General features: G+C 38.0%; 1 protein-coding gene across 1 annotated transcript; it reads left to right on the top strand.

Moving 5' to 3' along the window:
* The first annotated feature begins 607 nt into the window (after positions 1-607).
* znf512b (zinc finger protein 512B) lies at positions 608-26,096 on the top strand. Its single transcript, XM_087781147.1, has 16 exons — positions 608-1,282; positions 3,380-3,508; positions 11,457-11,536; positions 11,942-12,117; positions 14,303-14,568; positions 14,647-14,718; positions 15,706-15,843; positions 15,946-16,073; positions 17,926-18,018; positions 19,181-19,279; positions 19,651-19,785; positions 20,699-21,022; positions 21,099-21,200; positions 21,284-21,346; positions 21,410-21,508; positions 23,035-26,096. The coding sequence occupies exons 2-16, from the start codon at positions 3,382-3,384 to the stop codon at positions 23,344-23,346; spliced, it is 2,214 nt and encodes a 737-aa protein (XP_087637273.1). The 5' UTR covers positions 608-1,282; positions 3,380-3,381; the 3' UTR covers positions 23,347-26,096.
* The last annotated feature ends 80 nt before the right edge of the window (positions 26,097-26,176 follow it).

The following is a 26,176-nucleotide window of genomic DNA, read 5'->3' as shown; positions in this document are numbered from 1 at the left end:
TTCAAATATTGGTCACAATAGTATTTAATATATATTATATATTTTGAAAATAGTGATTTGTGTCATTTTACACCATTAAAAAAAAGGTCTTACGCCTTATATATTACATTTTGAAATAAATATTTATCATTAAATTAATTGAATCGATGGTTCTACTTTTTTATTTAAATTTTTATTTTAGAGAATTATAAGCAATAGTTTCACGATAAAAAACTTGAGCGAAAATGATTCGATAAAATCCTGTCCATGGAGGGCGATGGGGATGAAGAATCCAGCGAAGGGTGCTTCAAGGAATCCAAGCTCCCCAAGTAGTTCTCGTCAGCACCGCGCGCCGTTACGTCGGAAGGAGGGGGGGGGGAACCTCGGCACTTTATCAGCGGTCATCGCCGACCCCCAATAATCATTGATCACGGATCGATAATTCCAATCGAGATAATAACGCGAGAGTTTGCAAGTTTTGCCCTGAAGACTGTTTGGCCGCAACTGTCAAAGGTGGATACGCGCATGACCAAACACACATTACCGTAATACCCTACACGGCCGCGCCGAGATAATATCCGTTTATATTTAACCCGAGGTAAGCAACACGCAACTCTTAACCTTCATTTCCGTCTTTTTTTTTACTTTCGCCATTAAGTCTCACAGGCGTCGACATTACAACATGTTTGTGTCCTCCCTTCAGCTCCAGCAGCGCCAGGATTTTTTTTTTTTTTTTTTTTCCTCCTCCTTCGTAATAAAGTCGCCATTTTGCTTCACTGCCTTTATAAACCGATTCCGTGTTGTGACAATTTCTGCTCAGGGATTTTTTGTGGATTTATTAGGATTTTTTTTTGTGTTGTTGTCGAGGGGGGGCGAGCAGACGAAGAAGAAGAAGAAGAAGAAGTGCCTCATGGTTTACATATTGATGCGGAGAGAGGAGGGAGCACCGGGGAAAATGGAAACCGGGGGATAAATAAAAAGCGAAAGTGTCCCGGAGATCTGCTGACAGACGCTGTGGTTTATCTCCTCTCGCTATAGGGTTGTTGGGTTCCTCCAAGGATCGCGGTGCCCCGGAGCAAAAACCCCCCCAAAAAAAGAAGGGAACGACGGGAGACGACTGTCCGGTTTCATCCACACCCCCGAAAAAAAAAAAGAAGGTCCAGCGCGACGGGACAGGTGTGATGGACATGTAAACGCCGCGTCTGTGGAAGTACGCCCTAAAGGAAGAGGTGCTTTGACCCCTGACCTTGCAGTCGCACACGTGGGTGACCCGGGGCCACCCGGAGAGCGCCTGACAGCTCAGGTAGGTGTGGTCGAGAGCCGTCAACAAAAAAACAAAATGTATTCCCAGGTGATAAAAAACAAACTAGTACTATAAAATTGTATCATCTGATGGATTGTTTAAGTTTGTGTTGCAGGAAGTAAACATGTAATAACTTTAAACAAAGTGTACTGCTCAAGGGTAGTCCAACATCAGGTCATTTGGGGCCCTTAGTTGGCTTATATGTGGCCCACAGTCTCAACTGGTAAAATACACAGTTTAAAGTAATGTTAACTAAGGGTTGGGATCATTTTTCAGAATACTCTGTTCCCTTTTTAGAGTTATAGGCAAAAATGTATGTTCATTTTAATGTAGTGACTGGAGCTCGGTTCCTATTTGTCCAAAAATACAAACTTAAAAACATCCAAATACCTCTTATAGTCTCTCAGTTGATGACTTAAGTATTTCCTCATTGAAACACACGTGTAAGTGTGCAAAGTTTAGGATGATGCTTTGGAATTTTCCGCTAAAACAATCTTAAAATATAGAATTGTTTATATTTTTTTTCGGTACAATTCCTCATGTCCAGCTTTCAATACAAATGCACGTTACAGACTATTGAATATTGTTTTGATTGTTTAAGCGCTTTGTGACCCTTGTCTAGAAAAGCGCTATACAAATAAAAATGACTTACCATTGAGATTTTTGGATGTTTTTAAGCGCACATTGGATGAACGAAGCTGAAGATGGAAGACAACTGAACTCGCTACATTAAAATGAACAAACATGTTTGCCTCTAAAAGAAAACAGATTACCCAGAAAATAATCCCAACCCTAAATCGACATCAGGGTGAATAGAAAATGAGTGAAGTTTGGGTGAATTAAACCTTAAAGTCTTGTTGTGATACTGAAGCTGCTTACAAATCTCTCCTGTTTACGTGTCTGATACCAGGATTATTGTTTTCCATTGGACTGACAGGGTCTTGGAACAGAAGTGCTGATCTGATGTTAAAATATATTTTCATTAGAGAAAGTAATAGCCACAGACAATTTGATGTCAGTAGCTGCGGGCTCTATGAAATCTTATTAAGGACCCAAAATACTCCTGGGACGGAATTTGAACATTCCCAAATTACACTGACGCACAGATCTCTCCTTTATTTCTAAGAAGTTCTTGACTATGAAGGGCAAATATGTTTTCTGGTCTTTCTAATCACACAAATGTTCCTTCTTGTTTTAATGCTAATGTAATACATGGCATTTTATTAAGCCGTAATGCTACTGTGGAGGAATCAAATATTTACTCTTTGGTAACAAGAGCACTATAAAGTCAGTAAAACCATAAAGAGTTGTTTTGGGGGCATGACCTTATAGAGTACAGACAGCAAAGTATTAATAACACAGAACCATCAATATTGTATACCCTAATGCATTTTTTAATACACCGATCTGTGTGATGTGATGCTGCTCCCGGGAATTTGCTGCTGAAGTCCTGTTGGCAGCCTGTTGGATGTTGAACCTGCAGCGAACCAAACTTATTTGCCTTCAAAAATCTTCAACCAAAATAGACGCACTAGCCAAAGGCGCTAGTTTCGGACCAAGAAACGGTCGACCCCATCTTTTCACACCGATTTTCTCTCTACAAGTTTGTGTATTGAGTCATTTAGTGTTGTGTATTTACATTATTGTAACATAAACAAATATCCCAATAACAGCATTAGCTAAAAAATAGTTTATTTATTGTTTGATTTTGAGTTGAATTGGACTTTCTTTGAGTGATGAGTATTAAAGCAATGGCCTGAATATAATCTTTGAGAGACAAAAATGATAGTCCAGATCCAATTTTGGTCTGTCTTTGTGTTCAACTCCTGTAGTATTTCATGTGTAGAGCATGACGTTGAAGTGTAAGAGGTCATTGATTTTTTTAAATGAAACATGGAAGGTCACACACTCATTAGCGCCACAGATGTGCTTTTCAGATACGAGTCTTAATAGGATCAGTGAATAGCGAAGACAGGATGACAATGCGAGTGTAGATTATTTCTAATTATGTTTCTAAATCAATAAAGGAGAATTAATGACATCTTTTTTTTTTCTTCTTTTTTTTTTAAGTGATCCATCTTTTGTCCTCTGTTGCAGTGATGGAGAACCCAAGTAGCCCCAGGCTTGGGAAGCTTTCCTCGTCAGGGTTGCCAAAGGTCAGAACGACAAAGCATGTACAACATCAGGACCCAGGATCCCTGCCATGCCAGGGAAATAACAAGAATAGTAAGTGGTTTTACAAGCAGTCCTTCATGGAATAACCATAACCTTATATATGTTTAATAACTTTCCGGATATTATTATTATTAAATCCCGGTGACAAAACTGTACAAGTGTAGGTAAGCTCGACTGTAAAAGAAGGATATATTTATATTCTCATGCTCACATTACTGCAGATAATACTAAAAATAATGCATTTTCTTATTTACAAGACGGGTCATGTCGTAGAATAGCGCTTCTGGCGCTGTGGCTAAGTCAACTTTGCTCTCACTTGGGTTCGTCCGTGCTTATTTTGGCAACAGCGCAGTTCAAACTTCAGCTCAATGTTGGTGTTAAATTTAATTAAAGTGTCGGATTAAGATGATTTGTTGCTGTTGACTGTTGCTTGAACCTCAATTACAGTTGTTTTGCCGGCTATTTATTTTAGTTGGAAAAATGAGTTGGAAAAAACCTGAATTCATCTTCTATTTGGCCAAGTGTGTGATCCATATTATCATCTGGGCCGTGTTATCATTTTCACATTAAAGGGAGTTGGCTTTGGCATCTGAGGTATCTTACCTCATTCAACGTAACTGAAACAAGAACAAGATTACCAGGAGTTAAAACCATCTGAGCTGATGTTAAGTATTAATCGCATTAAAGAGTCTTAACCAGTTTTTAAATAAATGCCAGCGTTCCAATTTGTCACCCTTTTGTATTACGGTGAGCCATTGTTGCAAGGTATACTCAATTATCTAATTACTTATATATAAAAAAGCACTGTCATCCTACATTTATTTAACCTTTTGCAGCACTTTTGCCTTTGCCTTTTTAATCTAGTTAAACTGCAGTTGGTTGCGGTCATGGCTTCCTTTGGCATATCACACACAGTAATAGTGAATAAGGAAGATGCAGTTCCCTCTCTCTCTCGATACAATCTGGGTTTCCATTACCCTCGGAAAGTCACAAAATCTAAAAATAAATACACATTTATCGAAATATTCTTTCCATAAGTAAACCTTGCAAAACATGACTCATGGATTCAGATGGCCAGTTCATTCCAAGAAATCAGAGAACAATATTTTTGGGTAAAAGAAAAGATGCCAAGATTTTTCTTAGCATCCTACTTAATAAAATATTACCGTCGTATTAGACATTAAACTAAAAAAATAAGATTGAGTGGCTAATAGCCTGGGATTTAACTAAAGATACAAGAATCCTGCCTTGTTTAAAAACACCATCAAAGCTCAGGATAGTTTGAAATACTGTTTTTATTTTGCCCAAAAAAACCGAAAGGAAATTCATCAATGGATCCAATGGTTAATTCAAAACCTCACAATGTCGAAAGTAATCATCTTTTCCTTGTCCTTGTAGCATCTTGTAAACTTTTACTGAGGATTTAGGGAAATTTGTTTGACCATATATGAGTTATTTTGCTTATAAATGGAAAGCTGGGTAATGGAAAAAAGTCAAAAGGGGGGCCGTTGTTTCATTTCTACTTTGTGGTCAAAAGTGTTTTTTTTATTCTGCCCTGTGGGACGAGGATAGGTTTTATGAAAGTAAGTTATGGTTACTTTAACTGTTATTGACAATTGATAGTGATCAAGGTTTATGATGTTTTCTTTTCTAGATTTAGGGAAGTGAAACCCAGTTTGTTTAACCATACGAATACGTTTCTAACATTCAACTCTTATCTCTCTCACTTCCTGTTCTGATTCTGATTCGGTGAAATACATTCACTACTAGAACACTTTCAGTTCAGGGTAATACAGTTACCTTATCGAGTCGTTCTTACAATAGATCTGGACCCGGTGTTCCAAACTCTGGCTATTATTTTCCTCCACATTTTGTTAAATAATGTATCCCAGCTCATTACTCACCGGTGACTAACTTGAGCCTTGTGTAGCAAATGATGCGAGAAAACGGCGACAGAGCTAATCAAAATGAGTCTGGTGTTAGTCCGCTTATCCCAGGGGGCTGCGGGGCTCAGACTGGGGGAAACAAAGACATCAATCTCAGGATCTCTGTGAAGGATTGCAGCACTGAGGCTAATGCCAATTGTACACAATGTTCTCCTCTGATTTGCATACACCAAAACATTTGCTGTCTTTGTCACGGTCGCTTGTCAACCCTCATTCTTTCATCATGGCAGTTTGAACGTTGAAATTCCTTTTCCATTGTTAAAACTCAATTATAAAAAAACTCCTTAGGAATAAAAAGACGGCAATAAGTCGGCCAGAATGGTATCATCGGTAACTCAAACAGATAATTACTAAAATGTTATTGCCTATTTAATCAAATGGAAACTATTAAGTCTGTGTTTTCATTGTGTTTTTGCCAGAGCAGTTCAATTTGTGGCCTATATTTGATAATTATAGATTGAATTTTGTTCTGGGATAGTGACAATAAAATAACTTGAGGAGTTAAATGGAGTTTTTTTAAGACTATGGGCAGTAAAGCTTCAGATAAACTGGTTATTTCTCTTAAAAGTTACATTTCTTTTGTATTTGAACTCGCTTTATTTCAAGTTAAAGGCTTGGTGACCCTAAAGTGACACTGATTTTTCAACCTCGTCCATATTCCTAAACTCCAAATCTCTCTATTTCCCTCCACACTCATTCCATCAAGTAAAAGACGTTTTATTTCCACCGTGACTGATGTTTAATTCCTCCTCACTATCTGTCACCTGCCTATGATCCAAATCCCTACTCACTCCACCCACTCGGCTTTTATGAGCGATCCACGCTTAACACTTCAAGTGTCTCCTTCTTCTTTTCCACTTCGCGACACCTTCATGTTTTAAATCGCTCAAACGGGCAAATTATCAACGTGAGCGAATCAATAAGGGGCTACATCTGTCGTGGCACTTTTAGAATTCAACTTGCTTCAAGCTTAATCTGCACTCAGTCGTTTCATCACCACCGTGTTTGGCAAGCTTTCGGAGGAAAGAGGAAAACTGGAAAATAAGGGAGATTGAGTTGTGAGTAATTGTGCATGAGGTAGAAAGCTACATATTTTGGATTTAATGCCCTATGACAGTTCCGTTTTAGCAACATGCACACTAATTCAAGGATATGGAGACATGTTTTGCAGAGAAAGAGTGACTCACCAGTTTTGTTAGAAGAGGTTTGGCATGAAAAAAATTCAAAGTACTTGTATTTCAATTGTGACTTTCCAGGATCCCAATAACCCTGAAATTATCTAGGAGCACAACAGGTTTTAAAGACCAATGTCTTTCCCCTTTTCCCGGATTGTTAACCCCATCAAGGAGGTGATGTTTTTGCTTGCGTCATTGTGCAATGATATGTACCAGGTTTTTGAAAAGACATATCAAGCAAGCCTTAGAATTTCTTTTGTTGACCGTCATGACCGCCAAGTAACTTTTCCATCGAAAATAAATGAATATATCATGAACAATCCCCCTGGATGTCCCTCGGCACCTCAGCAAACTAGTTCCCTCAATGTACAAGTTTTTTGTTGAAGTGGTTTTGTATAGTTACTTAAGTACTTTGGTTGCTTTTGGAGGTTTCATCATTTACTCGTATGGCTTTTCAACGCTGCTTCTCACACGGTTCTCTGTGTTTGATGGATCTACTGACTCCTTCAAGAAACATCTTAAGACATTTTTATTCGTGCAGACTTTTCCTTGATTTTCTGAGACTCCTGTGTTGTTCTCGGTGTTATCATGATCTTCAAGTATATATTTTATTGAGTTTTGTTTTGATTGTTTAAGCGCTTTGTGACCCTGGTCTGGAAACGCGCTCGAAAAATATAATTTTCTTACTTACTTTGTTAGAAACAAGCAAAAAACCCCCGATAAAGTCAAATTAGCTTCTTGGTGGAGGTATTTCTCAGTGCTTGACTAGTTGCACCTAGTTTCCTCTTAGGGCCTCAGTTCTGTCCCACAGTTCAAAGGTCAATTGATGTCTCTTTTTTTTAACGTAGGCATGAGTTCATCTGTGATAATTTTAATAGAGTGTAGCTCACTTTTGGTGAACAGAATTTCAAAACAAACTCTTGACAGATGACAGAAAAAATAAATATACTCCAGTGTGTTAAGAGACAAGTCCTGACCACATTCTCCAGGGATTTGAAGTGGAAGTTTTCTCTTATTTGTCATGTGATCTGCGAGCAACGGTGCACGATAAAAGTGGCGTTACAGTATCTTCGTCTTTCATTGGGGGATATCTCCACCGTTGCGTCAGTCAAAGTGGCGTTACTGTGTTTGCATGTCGTCTGTTGAAGCCCCAGTGTGCCTGTACCCTGCTGTGCAGACAAAGACAAAGGCTCCTGTGTGAGCGTCTGTCAAGGAAAACAAACGACTGTATTCTCTGGTTGCGTGTGCATGTGTGTGTGTACGTATGTGTGTGTCCGTGTGCATATCCTGGCACTCAGGGGGAGCAATCGCAGGCGTAGCTAGGAGAGGTTATTTGAGATCAGTAGGCAGCTGCCAGCCGGCCCCGAGTTCTCCCCTCCTCGACTCCTCTCGTCTTCACTCTTTCTTAGTCGGCATTAGCCAGCGTGCAGCAACAGTTGCAGACAGCTGGGATCAAGTCACACTGACATTAGACGAGCAGCTGTTTGAGCTTCTTGTCACAACGGGCCTGCTTTGTTTCCCATCATGGAGCACGCTGGGAAGAAGCTCTCCATTTACAAGCACAACGATGCCTCGCGCTTGATTTCTTCTTTGGCGCTAACCTGTTGTTTTTTAAGACATCTCCGTACGGTGGTGTCTGTTGCTTTTTAGTGCACAAGTTACGCTTGCTACAAGGGGAAGGAGAACTTCTTATCCCCATGGCAACAGAAACATATCTTACCCAAGAGCGGAATTCATTAATTGGCTCCTTTGGTTTACAAGATCCTTATTTTCTGAGACGCTTGTTCAATTTCCTCCTCGCTACAAGAAATGCTCTGCCAACTGCATCACCTCACCAGCTGCTGCTCAGACAGCTCATAGAGAAATGTTTCATAGCCTGAAGAATATTAATATGCTCGGATGAAGGAGCTCGAATCACACAAACACAGGTATTGCTTTGTTTTGTCACTTTTGATTTCCGTCTACCTCGGGTCACATCGGCTTAGATGCATTAGTGGCCATCAGGATAGTGTCTTCCTGTCTTAGGAAAATTGTCATGTAAACTAATGACCTCTGAGTACAGGTTATAGCGGGGAGGTCAAGGGTAAGAGGGCATGAGGGGAGCAGAAGACCCCCATGAATGTTTAGACATTTTGATTTGATATTTTATTATAAGATATCAAATCAAATAGGTACAGTTTCGATTTAATTCAGTACCAATTTAGTAAATGTTGTCTACATTTTCGGCAATTCAATATTGAAACGCATTATTCTCCTGAGCTTCTCTCTTTTCTCATTTTACATTATTTGGTTTTTAAATATTTTTAGCCCAAAAGAAAAGAAAGAAATATGATAAGAGAAATTAAAAAAATTATATAGATTTTTTCTAGTTATTAGTATTAAAAAAGGGTAATTGTGACACAATATTTTGGCGAAAAAAAGTGTGCATTATTTTTGTTTACAGACTTTATATATATATATATATGTACTGTAATAATTCATGATTCATTATGTTGTTTACATTTGAACTAGACAAGAAACGCAGCAAAAAAAGGACATTTGACACACAAGTGATGTATTCAATGTATTTTTGTATTTTAAGGGAAAGGAAATATTTACAGGACAAATAAAAGTGTGAAAATTAAGTCTTAAAATATTAACTTATCCAAGAAAAACTTACAATGCAACTTGGAATGAGTAACAAGAAATAGGTAAAACATTTGAATGCATCCAATTATAATTTGATTTTAACCGTATATAATTTATATATTACATAAAACAAAATTAATACATTTTGTTAATTGTAAGTTGGTGCGAATATAATAAAGAAAAGTATTATGTATTATTTGTGTATATAGATAGATATTAACTTTATTGATTTATTTTAAGTATTGCATACATTTTGTTCAAAGAAATAACCACACACGACCAAAACATGTACATCTAATACAGAAGCAATGTATTCAGTTTATTATTTATTTTAAAGGATGGGAAACTTATTAAAGGACAAATAAAAGTGGGAAAATTAAGTCTTAAAAAATAACTTCTACTTGGTCAATAATGAAATGGTGAAAAAGCTAGTTTTAGTTTTTAAACGCATGCTTTTTCAGATATTTGCGTCCAAAGAAAGTGATTTATAACTCACTTTGTGAAGTTTCAGTGCACCTTAGCTTACATATTCAGTGAACCAAAGGTAAAAGATTTCCAGTTAGAGAGCCTGCACAGAGAGGTATTCTGTGAATGATTCTTCAGAAACAAGGATCTTCCATCACGACTGAGCGTGACCTTCTCCTGGTGTATCGTTGCTGCTGCTGTCTGGTCATCCCGGGTGAATTTAACTCGGGCGGTCCTCTGTAGCGCCAAGTGCTGTGTAGTTCCCACCAGCAGCAGCAGCAGCAGCAGCAGCAGCATTTTATATTCTGCTTGGTCAGAGGAAGAAAATCATTCGCCTCTGCAATTCTCTCACCTAGTTTCACCCCCCCCTCCCCTCTTCAACCGCGACTTCCTCCGCTGCACATTGTCGGAGTATAGTTGTGCACACTGACTAAATGTTTATAAAACCATTCAAGAGGATTCAAGGGAAGTGAATGAGTGGAATTCAGTGGGCAGTAAACATGAAATGAGAATAGAAAGTGTGCCAGACAGCAAAGGTTGGAGGGAGCTGAGGAGAGAAAAGAGAGCTGAGCTAGTCTCTTTGCAGTTTGTTGTCAGAAGTCGATTCGTATAGTCTTGAACAGAAGATCTAAAGCATGCATTCTTCTCTCCCTCTTGCTTGCAAATCCTGCTCTAATCTCCGAATACATATTTTCTGATTGCAAGATTATAGTTGGAGTTTATATTTTCTTTAATCTTTTTATTTGCTTAAAAATGCAATAACCCTTCGTGTTTGATAAATCCACCGTTGATCCAATTTCGGTCGCTTTATGCAAGTTGGGAGACGTATTACCTCTGCCTAGAAAGGTGTGTTTTGTCTTCTGGCAGCAAAGTAACTCAAATTAAATGAAGAAATATGAATAAATATCACAGAAAATTTTGATAATTGGAGAGTTGATTTTTTTTAATGACAATCTGGATCCTCCAACATTTTAAACTTGGTCAATCTTTGCACTTGATTGCCGTCAAATGCAAGTTATTGAAATTCCACTTGTTGTTCCATTGAGCTCGATGCTGTTCACAATATTTATAATGCTCAAAATTTAGAAGAATACAAGGAATCCAGGGAAATAACATTTGTTTGTAAGTGCGGCCCATGGGCCATTTGTAGCCCGTTAGTATATTCCATGCAGCCCAAACTTTATTGTTCAATCAGAGAATATAAAAAAAACAACACATTTTTAAAATTGAAAAATGAAACTTTTCAAATGTCAAAGAAGCTTTTTCTGCCTAGATCATGATTGAAAAGAAAACACCAGAAAGTGAAGCCGCTAAGAGTCGGTTCTTATTCATAAATACTTTTTTTTAATTTTTAAATAGACTGTCAGTCACTAGAAGTTCTCATGTTCGTGTTGAACTTGTTCGACATTTAAACAAGCTTTTATTTTGAAGCTCTGAAAGACACAAGTAGTCAAGACAAGAAGACAAAGGTTTCCCTCCTCAAAATTGTTTGGATATCCCTGGTAAAAATGCTTGTTATCTATTTATTGAATTTAATTTAATTTAATTGACATTTACAATAAGAAATTGAAGAAGAAAGTGATGCATGCATGGGCTTTAACATGTTTTTTTGTAATTATTAACACATGTTTTGTCCCTGATCTGCTCGCTCGAACACGGTTTATTGTTGTACATTTGCAAAGCAATCTGAAAAAAAAGGTTCTCGTTTGAAAAATGAATGAACTATTCGACACAAATGGAGATGAGTGGGGTTTTATTAATGTTAAATATTTGTTTAATTCTCAGGTGCTGAGAGCGATGACACAGCAGAAGGAAGGAGGAAAGGTCGGCCTAAAAATGAAGGGCAGGAACTACGCAGCATCCCTGTGAGTATCCGTGGGTGTTGAAAGCAGGCGTTTATCTTTCGAGCAGAGCAGTCGGAGAATGTGCACAATTAACAACACAGCTTTAATTATTCACTGCATTTATTCAGTTCTCTGTCTCACCCCTGAGCAGGCAATTATGATAGAACTGGGGAAGAAAGAGTTTAAGAGACGCTCCAGATTTAAGTGTCCATGTTCGGGCTGCTGGTTAGAGTTTCCCAGCATCCACGGCGTCAAGTACCACTATTAACGCTGCCAGGGGGTGAGCGACCAAATGATGTTTCCTATAATGAGGCTATTTCTATTCCATACTTCAGGGACGACTCCAAATTGATTTGCAACTTGTAGGAAATGTAACTTCCAGACATCATTTTCTTTACTTTTTGTCATCTTTATGTCGGTTCTCAGGCAACCGTCAGCGAGAAGATGAGCGTCGGGTGTCCTTACTGTGAGGCCACGTTCAACACAAAGGTTCGCCTGGAGAAGCACAAGCTATGGAATCACCCCGAGCGAGTCAGTTTGGAGGCGAAGGAGGAGCAGCATAAGTTACAGAAGAAGGCGATGAAGTCCAATGGCAAAAAAAGGTGGGGAAAAAGCTGCACTAGAACAAGTACTGAAGACTGAACAGTTGTGTGTTGTGTGTTTTGTGTGATGAACACTTCTTTGAACGCGTTCATTCTGGTGTCATTGAACGTCTCACTCACTCCATTCATCTACGTCCAGTTGGTTGCCAGATTTATAAAGAGACTTCCAGGCAGAAACACTCACAAACACACTGTAAATTATCGCGGGAAAACACCCAATCTGGCAACAACAGCCACTAACTGCGAACAACCGCTTGCGTCATCAAAACAAAGCAGGAGCATGTAGTCGACCGACTCGACAAAGTATCCATCATTATTTCTATAATCAAGTTTTATGATGAGGTTGACAAGGATGGAAAAAAGACGTATGTTTATTTGCTTTTTCTTCACCAATTAAAAAAAAAAAAAATCTGCAAGTCAGGACCACGAACGCATCACTGCTTCTGTGACTGAATAAACAGAAATGTTGCCCCGATGTAAACCTGGTTCTAAAGTGTTCAAAATTAGATGTAGGTTATTGAACTCTTCAGCTATTTACAGTAAGTCTTGTATGCCTACTGTAATGTACAAGGCACTTATTTTAGTGTATTTTATTCATATTTATTTCAGTTATTATATTCTATAGTTATTCATGAATATTTTGTACTGTTATCCACAACAGTTTAGACAATTCCTGGGTTTACTAACAATACTAACAATAATTGTTAAATACATTTTGATATGACAATGAAATCGAACTCATATTTTAACGTTAAAACACATACAATAGTTGCTAAATTTGGTTTAATATGAGCTTTGGTGATACTTGGAAAAAGAAGTACTCCTAGCAACATATAGATAGAATAACTATGAACTAGTTAATTCTTTGACAGTGAACTTGAACATTTTGAATTAAGAACTATGAACCTAACTTGTTCATTTTAAAATTGGTAAACTGAACTTCGGACTAGTTAACATTGAAAGTGACCTTTCCCAACACTGTCAAAAGGATCTTAACCCAATAAACATGAATGTTTCAAGTATGAACTTGACATGTTTTTCATATTAATAATCAAACATGAAATAAGTTTAATGAGACGTTTTCATTGAACTTCCATGATATAATTAAACTGAAAACTATTATACAATTGTTATTTTTCAGGTCTAAAATGAACCTGCAGATAATTTATAGCAAGGGTGTGAAACTCAGTTCCAGAGGGGGCTATAATCTTTTAGCACTGTTTTTCACAGCCCAAACTGATTTTATTTTTTATAACACTGTCTTTATTGTCTAATTCCCATTAAATTCCTAAACCTCAGTTTTACATAAGTGGAGGTCTCTGTACAATTGTTGACATCCATAATCTCTTTTCTCTTACATTATCTTAAACACAGCCATCATTATAGGTTACAATGAGAAAATGATCATTGATACTACTTTTTTTGTTTACCTTGTGTTGTCTCTGGGTCACCTTGACAACACCACAAACATATTTGCAACAAATGCAACATCGATACTCAACCCTCCGATCTCCTTCTTTAACTACTTTTTTTTTTTTTAATATTTAATCAACCGACTTTTGAGTCATTCAGTTACCAGGTACATAAATGATCAGAAACACAAACTGTCAGATTCATTTAATCCACTGCACGCTCAAGATCAAAAACTGACACTCACTTTGACATGCACACTCACTGCCTCACATCCTGTCTCTTGCAAAAACTACTTTCACACGCTGCTCCCCGGTCACCTTGTCATGCGAAACCTCAACGTCTGACACGTTAACACGCTCGCCTTGTCATGCACACGGTAAATCTCGTACGCGGTTCCGGTCGGCTTGTCATCGATACCTTCTCGCCGCCGCCGCAGTCGCACTCACCTGCACACATACTCAGATTTTATAATTCCTCGAATGCATTTATACATGTGTTTCACCGAAATTCGTGGAGGTAACAGCTGTTTCATCCCTTCGGCAAATCTTTGTGATCACCTGCCTGCACAGATGTTGACTGGCCTCCCACAGAGATGTCAGCTACGTCCACGGGAGACTTTAAATCTAACAATTTAAGAGGCCGTCCCATTACTTTTTATATCTCTTGTCATTCCTCCTTAAAGCTTATCAATCTTCTATTTATATAGCTCTCATTTGCTTCAAATATTTCCAAAAAACGTTGCGAGTAAATGCAAATTTTAATCTGTTTCCAGGCCGTCGGAGCACAGCCCTCCATCGCCTGTGTTTTTTAAAGTGAAAAAGATCCACGAGACGTTCACACCCTTTCACAACGGGGAGCTGACCCACCACAAAAGTGAGAGGAAACTGCACAACCAACCCTCGCCTCACGTCCACCAGTCGGCCCAGTCTCAGTCGCAGCAGTCGCACAGTGCGTCGTCTGACGCGGGAGGCAGCGAAAGCGAAGGAGGCAGTCCTCCTCCTGTGTACTCCGACGAGGATCCGGAGCGGATGAGACACAGTAAGAGGACAATGTTGCCTTTAAATTCGCATGCACGTCATTCACACTGTGATTTCTGTCGTTTTTGTTCTGAGCAAGGAAGGAAGCAGAAAACACCGAAGAAATTCACTGGCGAGCAGCCTTCCATCTCCGGAACATTCGGATTAAAAGGTAAATCCTGTTGTCAAACCCATTATATAATTAAGGCACTTGGATGAAGCCTGCAGACTAAGACAAGTAAAACAATGAAAAAAATGAATCAATGGAGACTGTTCATTTCAATAATTAATTTTGTACCTTTTATTCCTTCATCTATCTGTATTAAAACTTGTGTCTATATTTTATTCAGAACAAACTGAAGTACAGTTATTAGGTTATTGATTAAAATGTGATGTTTTTATAATAATTAAATGAATATATTATATGATATAATTTAAATATTAAATTCGTATTAGTTAGTTTTAACCCATTCCTCTCCTTGTTTGTTTGTTTGATCATGATAGACATCTCTATTGGAATGTTTGCATAGTTTAGAATTTATATTCTTCAATATTTGATCTAATTCGTTATTTTTACATAAACGCCACTTCATGAACCATGTGTGTCAATTTTAGATTTTTTTTTGCAAGGGTAGTGAGAGGAGCTTGCGCTGTTCTGATGTCAACTATGAAAATAACTAATGTTAAAAGATAATTTATTAAGTTGGAATGTATCTTTATTTTGAAGGGCAACTAATGTGAAAACCTAATTTTCCTGACTGACTTACATGTTTGAAATGTTGAAGTCTTGATGATGATTTTAAGTTATTCATTTATAAAGTTCTCCCCCATCTGAAATATCGGCAAATGAGAGGTTACGAGAGCATAGTCCATTATGATGTCATAATGGCTTCACTCCTACTTCAGCTCTAATCACGCCGCGCATTGTTTATACAATGAGTCCCTTGGAGGCTGATACATCCGGGATTAGTGACATGCGGTGACAAACCCTGATGCCTGACCATTCACACCAGAGTATGGGTGTGGTTATAATGAACTAGATTTCAGAATTAAAGTAGCAAAAAAGGGGACTTTATTTGGGGCACTGTTTTAATAATAATTAACAAAAGTATTCTCCACCAACTTGTGTAGAATATCTCTCAACGTAATGGTGTTTCAGGGATGACAAAGGTGGAGGAGAAATTGAAAGCAGGCCGTCTGAAGAAGGCAGAGGGGAGTAACTTTAACGAAGCATCTCAGAGAAGACCAGCCCAGAATCAGCCCTCTAAGAAAGACTACGCCTCGACAAGCAGTTCTGGTGAGTAGCTATAAAAGAAACCAACTTGCATTCTGAAATATATGTTTTATAAGTGAAGGTTATTGAATCTGATGGGGTTTTTTTGTGCATATTGTTCCAAAGGAAACGTCACAGACACACTGTGGCAGAAAGCCATCTCAGAAAGAGGGGAGGTGGTTTGTCCCACCTGTTCCATTGTAACCAGAAAAACAATCCAGGGCCTAAAGAACCACATGGAGATCTGTCAAAAGGTCAGTATGAGTCGGTCCCTGGCACGGCTGCATTATTTAATATGCTCAAGACTATACATCCTGGTTCGTAATATAAAAACTGTTACGCAACATTTTTTGAAGAGATGTGTGCGTGGCTGCAGACAGGAATGTAAAATCTGCTTAAAATGTGACAGCGCATGCCGTGAGTAAATCTGAGCCCTGGCAGCAGAGTCTGGAAGCCACATTTACCATAATGGAAACACGCTTGAGCCATGGTTGTTATTAATCATTTGAATATCTGCATATAATGGTAGTGTTTGTCAGTTGACGTTTGAAAGAGCGATCCTACACTGTTTTACGATTGTGGCATCCAAACTTATGACGTAGCTTTTCAAGCGTAAAAAAAACTGATGTTTTAATGAGTGGGTCCATGTCACAGGGCTTTGGCTCCATTCATTTTTAAATTCACAGTAATAAATGAGAGAGGAAGTAGAAGGTAATGCCACTAAATTATAGTGAGTTTCGCTGCCAGTGGAGCCAGCGAGAGCGGGGCAATAGCTTCTGGGCCCCAAGAGAGTCGTGTTCCGACAGTTGTTTTAGTGGCTCCCGGCCAGTGTGACTCTATTAAAGTTACATTCGGCAGTTAAGCAGAGACAAAATTGTGACATTAGCGCTATGTTACTCAGCGTCACCGTCTCTATACATCGGAAGAAGAAGGGGAAATACGGTGCATTTACGACTGTTGTTTTAAATCTTAGCTAATAAGATAAATCTGTGAACAATAATCCAAACAAATAAGTTAGATTTTAGAAACTAATTAAAAAAAGAATACACTTCAGAATTTGTTTAAATTTTTTTTTTTTTTTTAATGTTTTTTTTTTTTAAATGGGATTTTCTGGAGAGAAACATTGGATGGTTAGAAAAATGTCATTTATATTGATTGACATATCACCATCCAATCATCCCCATTTACTCATTTTACAGTATTTCCAGTAAGTTCCCCAGATGACTAAAATGTTTCATTATTTAGATACATAATTTCATTGAATAGTTTAAAGTGTATCAGTGCCATTATAATGTTAAAGTTAGTATGTTTTAAAAGATTCAAATTCAATAATATTTATATTAAAAAGTTGAATTCAAATAGTTGAATAAAAATACGTTTTTTTTTAATTATAATTGATTCAAAATTAAATAATCTTAATTTTTTTTCTTTTTTCTTTGTGTCCTTTTCAATTTTATATATATTATATTTTTAAATTCTTAGCCTAATAACTTCAATAAAGAACTATTATACCAACATTTCTACATTTCATTGAAAAGGCTACACATTATAAAATATTGAATTTGGAAAATTAAAATGATTAGAATGACAATATGAAACTATGTTATTAAAAAGAATTTGTGGAGGAGATATTAAATAATAGAAAAAGGTATGAGCAAAAGAAAAAATGATTTAAACCCTTTAAAAAGGCCTGTTTTGCCTCCAGTTTTTGCCAATAAAGAGAACAACAATTTGTTCTCTTCTTGTTGAGAACAAATAACGTGTGAGTTGTTAAGCAACACATTGAGTTGATTTTTCTTTGAAAAAATAATATTTTTTTCATTGGATTTGGAAGAATTTCAGCCCAAACGTTGTCTCTCATTAAACAAACTCATTCAGTCATAAGCAATAAATAAGCTTCTAACATAAAACATTAAGCACCATCCCTTTTGCTTGTGTCAACATTTATTTTGATTTGAAATATCGCTGTTTATCTTATTATAATGTATGTTAATACCTGCACATTTATTAGTGTCAGTATCTTTTTTTTTTTTTAATTAATCCAGACTGTGCTCGTAACTAATATACGCTGCTATTTTTGTTCATTTTTTCTGTTTCTATCTGCAGCTCCAAGATGCTCTGAAGTGCCAGCAGTGCCAGAAACAGTTCAGGTCCAAAGCAGGACTCAACTACCACATCATGGCTGAACACAGTACCAAGGTAGATTAAGCTAATGAACTAAATCAGGGGTTAAGCTGTAGACATAAACGCTGGGAATATAAACTGAGCAGGTCAAACACAAACATGACTGCATGATTGTTGGTCACCTACAAAACCCCTTTTTTTCCTGTAAATTCTCAGAAATATGATTCCAAACACTGTCAACAATCATGGTTCTCGACACCCGCCGGTGATTTCGGCACGCGTTTACCGCAACTGTCAAGAGTTTGACAGCGGAAAGCCTCGGTGAGATATGAGCACGGAGGTCTGGCATTAGAACGACGGTCCTGCTATGAAGTTTTGCTGAATTATTCAGGGCAGCCTGTTTCAAGATGTATCATGAAATATTAATGAACGTCCTCGCAGGAGAGCTCGTCGAACGATGCACGTGTGTTTCTGAGCGAGAGGCGATGATCCCTGTGAATCCACGTGGTCACTGAGATTCATCTGTGCTCGTCCAGCCATTTTTCAAATGTTATTCCAGTTAAGATATTGGCGTCTAAGTGGATAAGAAACGCCGAAAACATGAGAAACTTGAATTAACAAGTGTTGTTTTTGCTGCCGGATCAACAAAGGTCGACTTCAGATCGTGGTTTAATAAGTGGAGCGACTTAGATTTGTTTCTTTGTGATCGTCTCTGCGGTTAACACGGCAGCTCAAGTGTCGTGTTGGAATAACAGGCTGACAGAAGGACAAGGGTAGCCCTGTTGAGTTCGACCTTGATGCTGCCCAGAGGCTTTTGTCACACTGCTGCACTCTTGTCCGCGGCCTCACAGAGAAGGAAGCCGGTGTCTTGTTGTCTCGTCACATTTAAGCCGAAGTGCTCAAAACATGTTTCTGTAAAATACATGTCTCCACATCACTGCACATACGTCCTCTTGGGAATCCCCATTTAGGCTCGGCGTCTCTTCTTTCGTCTTGCTGGCAGCTCTGCCATCTGTTGTTCGGGTCTGAGCCGGGGTTTGGCACCAGCCACCAGTTGAGTGAAAAACGTGCGCGTTCGTCGTAAACAAGCCTTTGAGTAACAGCCTCGCTGTGAAGGCAATTAGTCATCGCACACAGTGTGATCACCAGAAGAAGGAAAAACACATTTTCATCATGTTCAATGGTGGATTTCTTATAGTTTCAGGGACTCGTGTGACATATTTTTTTCCTTCCCCAGCCCTCCGGGAGTGAGAGCCAGGTGGTGGACGAGCATGACGAGAGAGAGCGTCTACGGCGAACACTCAAACAGATGGGGCGAATAAAGTGTCCTAGTGAGGTATTTACCCCTATTTTCCTTTTTCCAACGTCCCAATTCTCTCCATTTTTTTTGTTGCTTCGTCTGTGCTACTACTTTATAGACTTCTCATCCGCCAAGTTTTATTTTAATGCCACAACTGTTGTAACCAGCACTCCCTGTTCTTTGGGGAGAAAAACAGAAAGAGGAAATAGCTACAAAATAAATGAGACGGCGTCGTTGGAAAATGAGCAATATCCTTCTCTCATTGTGTGTTAAACAAAACAACCCTCCAACACGTCATTACCGTGTAATTTGCTGCAACTTCTCTCGCCGTTTCTCGTAACATCTTTTATGTGGCGAGCTAAATGATGTGCAAAAGACGTGATGGCCAGTTTTTTGTTTTTCACCAGCACTCCGGGAAGAACCATCACTCCAAGGCCGTGAGAGATTACAACGCACACACAGAACACTCCGCTACGATCAGCGGCAACGTGACCGTCAACAATAAAGTCACTGACACCAACAACAACACTGGCAAAGACAAGGTGAGACAATGGTCTGGTTTATACCTCTGCCAAGGAGGCTCTGTGATCACTGTCCATTTGCGAAGTAACAGAAAATCTAATGAATATATTTTAATGAATTTTGCAGGAAATAATTTGACAAGTAAATAATTATTTGCTCAAATTATTTGCAAAGTTTTAATCATTCACTTGTATGGCTTGTAACTGCTCCATCTCATTCAGAACAAGCAGAAAACTACAGTAATTCCCCGCCATTTCAAAACTTTATCTTTAGATTTAGATTGTGTCATCTTGCACTTTCTTTTTTTTTATTATTAATCTAGTGTCTGTGTTGCTGTGATGGAAAAATGATTTCCCGAAGGAGACCTCCAGAGGGATCAATAAAGTTGATCTAATCTATTCTAATCCAACAATAGTGCATTTAAATTCTATGTCCATGTTAGTATTTCAAAAATGACCATTAGCTGTGATTGGTTGGCTGGGCGGCAAAGCATTAAGGGAGCTGTTACTGTAACTGTGAGGGTTGTTGGATTGCGACTCATACGTAAGTTCAAATAAATGTTGTTAAATGCATTTTAATTTAAACAAAAAAGAAACAACAACAAGTTAACTTTCACAACGCTGTGTTTCTATAAGGTCATGAGCTCCTTGGCAGAGGGATGTGCAGTGTTAATTCTGATCTACACTATATCATTTAATTTTAGGTGCAATTAATTGATTAAATGATTTATAACACTAAGGTGTTTTTTTTATTACTCAACTATATGACGATTCATACATATTTATTCACATTCCAATAAGCTTTACTCTTAAAGCTGACATTTGCACTGCTGTGTCACTGAGTGTGTTTCCCCTCTGGGGATGAATAAAGCCTTTCTATTCATATTATCTCCCAAAAAGTGTGAGTTTAAAGACCAAATTGGTCTCTTATCAGGTGCCAGAGGTGGCGCCATCTGCAGGAAAGAAGGAGGTAGTCCAGCACGAGAGGAGAGAGTGGCACGACCAACCGAGGCAGCATAAAGCTAGAGAACCCAGGAGGGAGGACCCGGAGAAGGACAACAACGAGCCAGTGAAGGAAAGACCTGTACAAAATTCGGGATTGCAAGAGGACTTTGAACGGACTCCCAGCGGCAGAGTGAGGCGACGCTCGGCCCAGGTCGCCGTGTTCCACCTGCAGGAGATAGCGGAGGATGAACTTGCCAAAGACTGGGGCACCAAGAGACGAAACAAGGATGACCTGGTGCCAGATAGCAAAAGGGTGAGGATAAACACACACAGCAGACTATACAACATAAAAAAGAAGAAACACTAACAGATGTTTCTCTCGTCGTTAGCTAAACTACACTCGACCAGGCCTCCCGAACTTCAGCCCCGAGCTTATTGAAAGCTGGAAGAACCAAGTCAAGGAGAAAGGCTTCATTTGCTGCACTAATGAAGTACGAATCCCGAAGATGCCCATTTGTTCCTTTTGACCAAACATCTCAACAGGATTTTTATGAATTTTCAATTGTGTGTCCAGAACTGTGAAGCCGTCTACTCGAGTGTGTCCGGACTGAAAGCTCACCTTGCCAACTGTAGTCAGGTACGAACACAGGATGAGAAATGATATGATGACGGTGAGATACTAAAGGGATGTGTTTTGCAGCGCGGTGGAGAACTGGGGAAGTACACGTGTCTCATCTGCCAGAAGGCGTTCAACTCGGAGAGCGGTGTCAAATACCACATCAGTAAGACACACTCACAGGTAGGTGATTGTTCTTCATGTGAAAACATCACAGGATCATTCGACAGTAAAGTGAAAGAAGATTAATAGAATTTCATAATCTGACGAATCAGGTTGTATTTTTTATCTTGTTGTATAATCTCTGCTCGCTAGTTTTTTCAGCCTCGTTCAATCACTAAAAAGACATAATAAGCCACTTGACCATGAGATTTTTAAACGTTTACTGTCAATATTGAGTAATTAAGTGTGTAAAATAATGCTATAAAATACGTTTTAAGTGTTTTTTAAATAGTGTTAATATAAATTGTTGGCTCTTCTGTTGCGGAAAATATCTAGGTTTGGTCTTTTAGGTTTAAATAAATGGTTAGTCACACCTTGAAGTGGACATGAATTGGTTTGGTGAATGATATAATATGTTGTTTTAATCTGTTAATTTGGGACTAGTCTGATACACAGCAGAATGTAAATGACTAGAACTGCATTTGTTTAAATCTGAGTCAGGATGCAAAAGAACAGTCTTTTAGTTTAAAAGAGGTCTTCAAGTCTTCACAGGTCGTGACATAAAACTGGTGGAACAAAAGATGAATTAAGGAAATTAAAGGAATCAAACAACAAAACCAAAATAATAGGAAAATATGAAATTACTACAAGAATGGAAAAAAAAGATTTTCACAAAACGTGGAATTAGAACTATAAACGTTTCGTTACTTTTAGCTACACACAACAAACAGATGCATTGGCACTTGAAAGAAACATTAAGGCAATCAAGAAAGACAGACACCAGCAAACCTGCTACCAAAATAAAACAGGAAGAGAATAAAATAATACAAACAAAAAAAAACTCGACACGATTGAGGAAGGAACATTAACGTCTTAACACTCTTTTATAACAATGACTTGCAAAAGTATTCATTCTCCTTGAACTTTGTCACATTACACGCCACAAACATAAATATATCTTATTAGAATTTAATGTGAAAGGCCAACACAAAGTGTCACACAATTAATTCCCAGAATCTGTGGCAAGATCTGAAATGGGCCATTCACAAACGCTCTTCATCAAATCTGAGCTTGAGCTGTTTTGCAAAGAAGAATGGGCTTTTAAATCATGTATAATTTTCTATGTACTTCACAATTGTGTGACACTTTGTGTTGGTCTTGCACATTACATTTTAATAAGATATATTTATGTTTGTGGCGTGTAATGTGACAAAATGTGGAAAAATCCAAAGGGGTATGAATACTTTTTGCATGTATCAATATTTTAATTATGAATTAGATTTAAAAAATTGAAGGTTTTTAACCCCTGCGTTATCTCAGGGTCAAGGTGACCCGGTGGCAAGAAAAGCAAATGTGTTTGTGGTATCCCTTGTGTTGCCTCTGAGATTTGATAATTTAAAAAAAAGATCAAATTCTGATGAAATCCAATATGTGGCTTTTATTTTAAGTCAAGAAAAAAAGTATTAATATTTAATATCCAAGTAAAAGATTTATATGAAGAAAAGTGTTGGTCGAGCCGCAACACTTAACTGTCTCTATCGTCTCAGAACTGGTTCAGGGCAGCAGCCAGTGAGGTGGTGTCCAGTAGCAAACCCAAATCCCCGGAGGACAACGGATTCGAACCGGAGGTGAGAAACGGTAAGAAGAGGGGACGCAAACCTAAAGAGCGCCGTCCGGTGGCCGAGCCTCCCCACGCGCTCGCCGAGGAGTCGGCCTCCTCCCAAAACTCCTCCCCCACCATGAGTCGCTCCTCGAGTCCGACACACATGCAGGAGCTGACGGACGAGGAGAATTCCGGCCTCAGTAATCCAATGCTTGACAGAAGAAACAAACCCAAGAAGTTGTTGCTGGCGGAGTAACGCTCCTCTTGAACAAAGATTCCTAAATGTCACACCATCAGGGTGTCATCTATCCAACAGGACAAGTACGACTTGAAGAAGATTTGCACCCCTAGTTTTAAATCCCCCCCCCCACCCCCCCAGTTCCCATGTGTCGACAGTTAAAAACATAAACTTTACTTTCACGTTTGAAGCACATGCTCAGTAGTCATGGAAACATTAGAGCGGCAGACGTAGTATTTCAGATGATTGTATTCCTCGTTTTCAAGCTACATGTTGTGTTCGAGAGGTGTTTGAAGAATATTCAGTTGGCATGGCAAAATCATTTAAGAATAGCCAGTGTTTTTCATATACGTCCACAGATAAACTGTTTTGTGTACATAACCACAATCTATATCTATATATCTATATACTCAGCGCAACGTCATTTTAACACCCTAATTGGTTTGCAAACTAGCTTCAAATGATCTGATTAAATAAGCTTTTTTTTTAAATTGTTTGGCTTTTAATGTTATATGTCATATAAGCTAATATTCTATGTCATGTATTGATTCTGTTTTTTTTTTCATAATCTTTCATTTCAGAGGCATTATTTCCCATTTTTTTGCAAGCACCCTTGAGTTTTTCTGTATATTTCTTTTTTGGTTATGTATGTAATATACCACTGTTAAATTGGGTTTACCTAACAATTGTGGTAAAGAAAAAATAATCAAGCGTTTTTACCCAGTTTAGCGAGAAACTTGAACTAAATTATTTATAAAAGCTTGTTGCACCATTGCAGCACAATCAAAGAATGATCAACGTTTAAAAACAGTCGCCAAATGTTGGCTTGGAAGCGGATGAAAAGCTATCTTTTATAGAAGTTACGAAGAGAAATGTTTTATTGAAGAAAAAAAAGAAAAATACATCTTTAAATAATTTGCTCTTCTTAGTTGTATATTAACTATAACTATTGGAAGTTGTTGTCTTGCACTTTAACCACAAAGCCTGCTTCCTGCCCTTTTGTATTTTTGCACTTCAAGATAATTCATCAAAACTGGGTGCAGGCAATTCTATCATTGTGAGAAACTTTATGTGATTAAAGAGCAGGTTGTTATTCAAAAAACATGTACTATCATCATGCAATCTGAGTATCGGTTGGATTTTATGGTGTGCTCTATTAAAAAAACACATTTATTTAAATTACTTAATGTAAAAAAAAAATCAGACGTATATATAATTTAAATGTATATTAAAAAGATACTTGAACGTTTTAAGATGCCACCTGCACTGGCTTCATGAGAACCATGGCCTTAGAATTGAACGGGCCGATCTCTTATTATGTTGCCTAAGAATCATGATATTAATTCAACAAATAAGTTGTTCTTTTTGTCCTCCCGCTTGCGTTAAGGACCGTGCGTGTCCATCCGACTCTTTGCCAATTCAAAGCACTGATGTCAATGAAATCAATCTGGGATTCAAATCAAATGTGTGGCTTTTTCTATTGTAATATGAAATGTTCTGATTTCCTCCATTTTAAATGGACTAAAAAAAGAGATTTTCCAAACGAGGGATGATTATGCATGTGTCACTCGTTTTAGGGGTGACGACCTTTCTATCCAGGTGGTAGGGACGACCGAGACAAGCACTGATTCGTCCATATGGGTCGTTTAAACATGGGTGTATATGCGTGTGTGTGTGAGTGTGTGTGTGTGTTCATAGAGAGTTAGAAATGACAAGTTAATTTTCCATTATAAGCTGTGGCACAGTTCATCAGCAGCTGGTTTATAGGACGCCCCATCGACTGTGTTTACCTGACCAGATTTGGTGTTGCAATATGATAGTTAGCGCTGCTTTAGAGAAGTGGGTTATTTTCCATTTAATCACACCCTTTACTATCCGTCTTCCTACACTTTTATCCGGCGGCGTTAGCAAACCGCGACACCTTTTTAGATGATAGCAATACACCATGTTTAGCTGGTTTGTTGGCTTGCTGATATTTTGATATATCAATGTGTCTTCTCCTTTTTTTCCCCCCCTCGAACCCTTTTTCATTTGCTTTAAAAATGCTTTTTATATAGATTGCAAAACACCCTTTTTTAAGTAAAATAACAGGATTTTTGAAAAGTTTTGGACGACATATACTGTTGTGTTTGAATATATTGATGATACACATCCATTACATTTCTTTTTTTATGTTCTACAAATCAAGACAGAGTCCTTTATTATTATCTATTTGAAAATGGGACAATAAGGCATATGTATACATGTTTGTTTCTGTATTAACTACACTTCTTATATCTTGAAATAGGTTTGGAATAGGAGTGTTTTGTTTGGAGCTTTCTAGTTATCCAGACTGTGTGTGTGCGTGTGTGTGTTGTGACTTTTGTATCTGGAGAAACAGCCGACTCAAATGTCTTCCCTCTCTTGCTTTCCCAAATCCAGGTTAGTCTTTAGAAATTCCCACTCAAAACGTTTCTAGACGGTGGGTGATTTTACGCTACCCACTTTAAAAAGCAGGAAAAAGGCAACCGTCCCTGTTGCTAGTCATTGTTGTGAAACTGTGCTAGAGTTCTATGAAGATGATATTGTAGCTTATAACTGGTTATAATATAATGTACAACTGACATGAGACTAAAAAATGTATAACACATTTCCATATCTGAAATAAACCCTTGTTGTTTCTGGACGCACTGCACCTCTGTTGAGTCTGAAATGAAACTCTTTTTTTTTTTTTTCCTCCTCAATTGTTGTAAATCCTCAACTAAAACTTAATAAAGGTTTGTTGACTACTGTTGTGTTGAGTGTCTTTTATGGGGTGTTAATTTTACAGAGGAATCTTTAAATGTGTTACTTTTATAAGATGAATTTT

This window comes from Callionymus lyra, chromosome 19 (genome assembly GCF_982586985.1).
Source record: "Callionymus lyra chromosome 19, fCalLyr1.hap1.1, whole genome shotgun sequence".
In the NCBI taxonomy this organism is placed as follows: Eukaryota; Metazoa; Chordata; class Actinopteri; order Syngnathiformes; family Callionymidae; genus Callionymus; species Callionymus lyra.
This window is presented reverse-complemented; position numbering and strand designations above follow the sequence as displayed.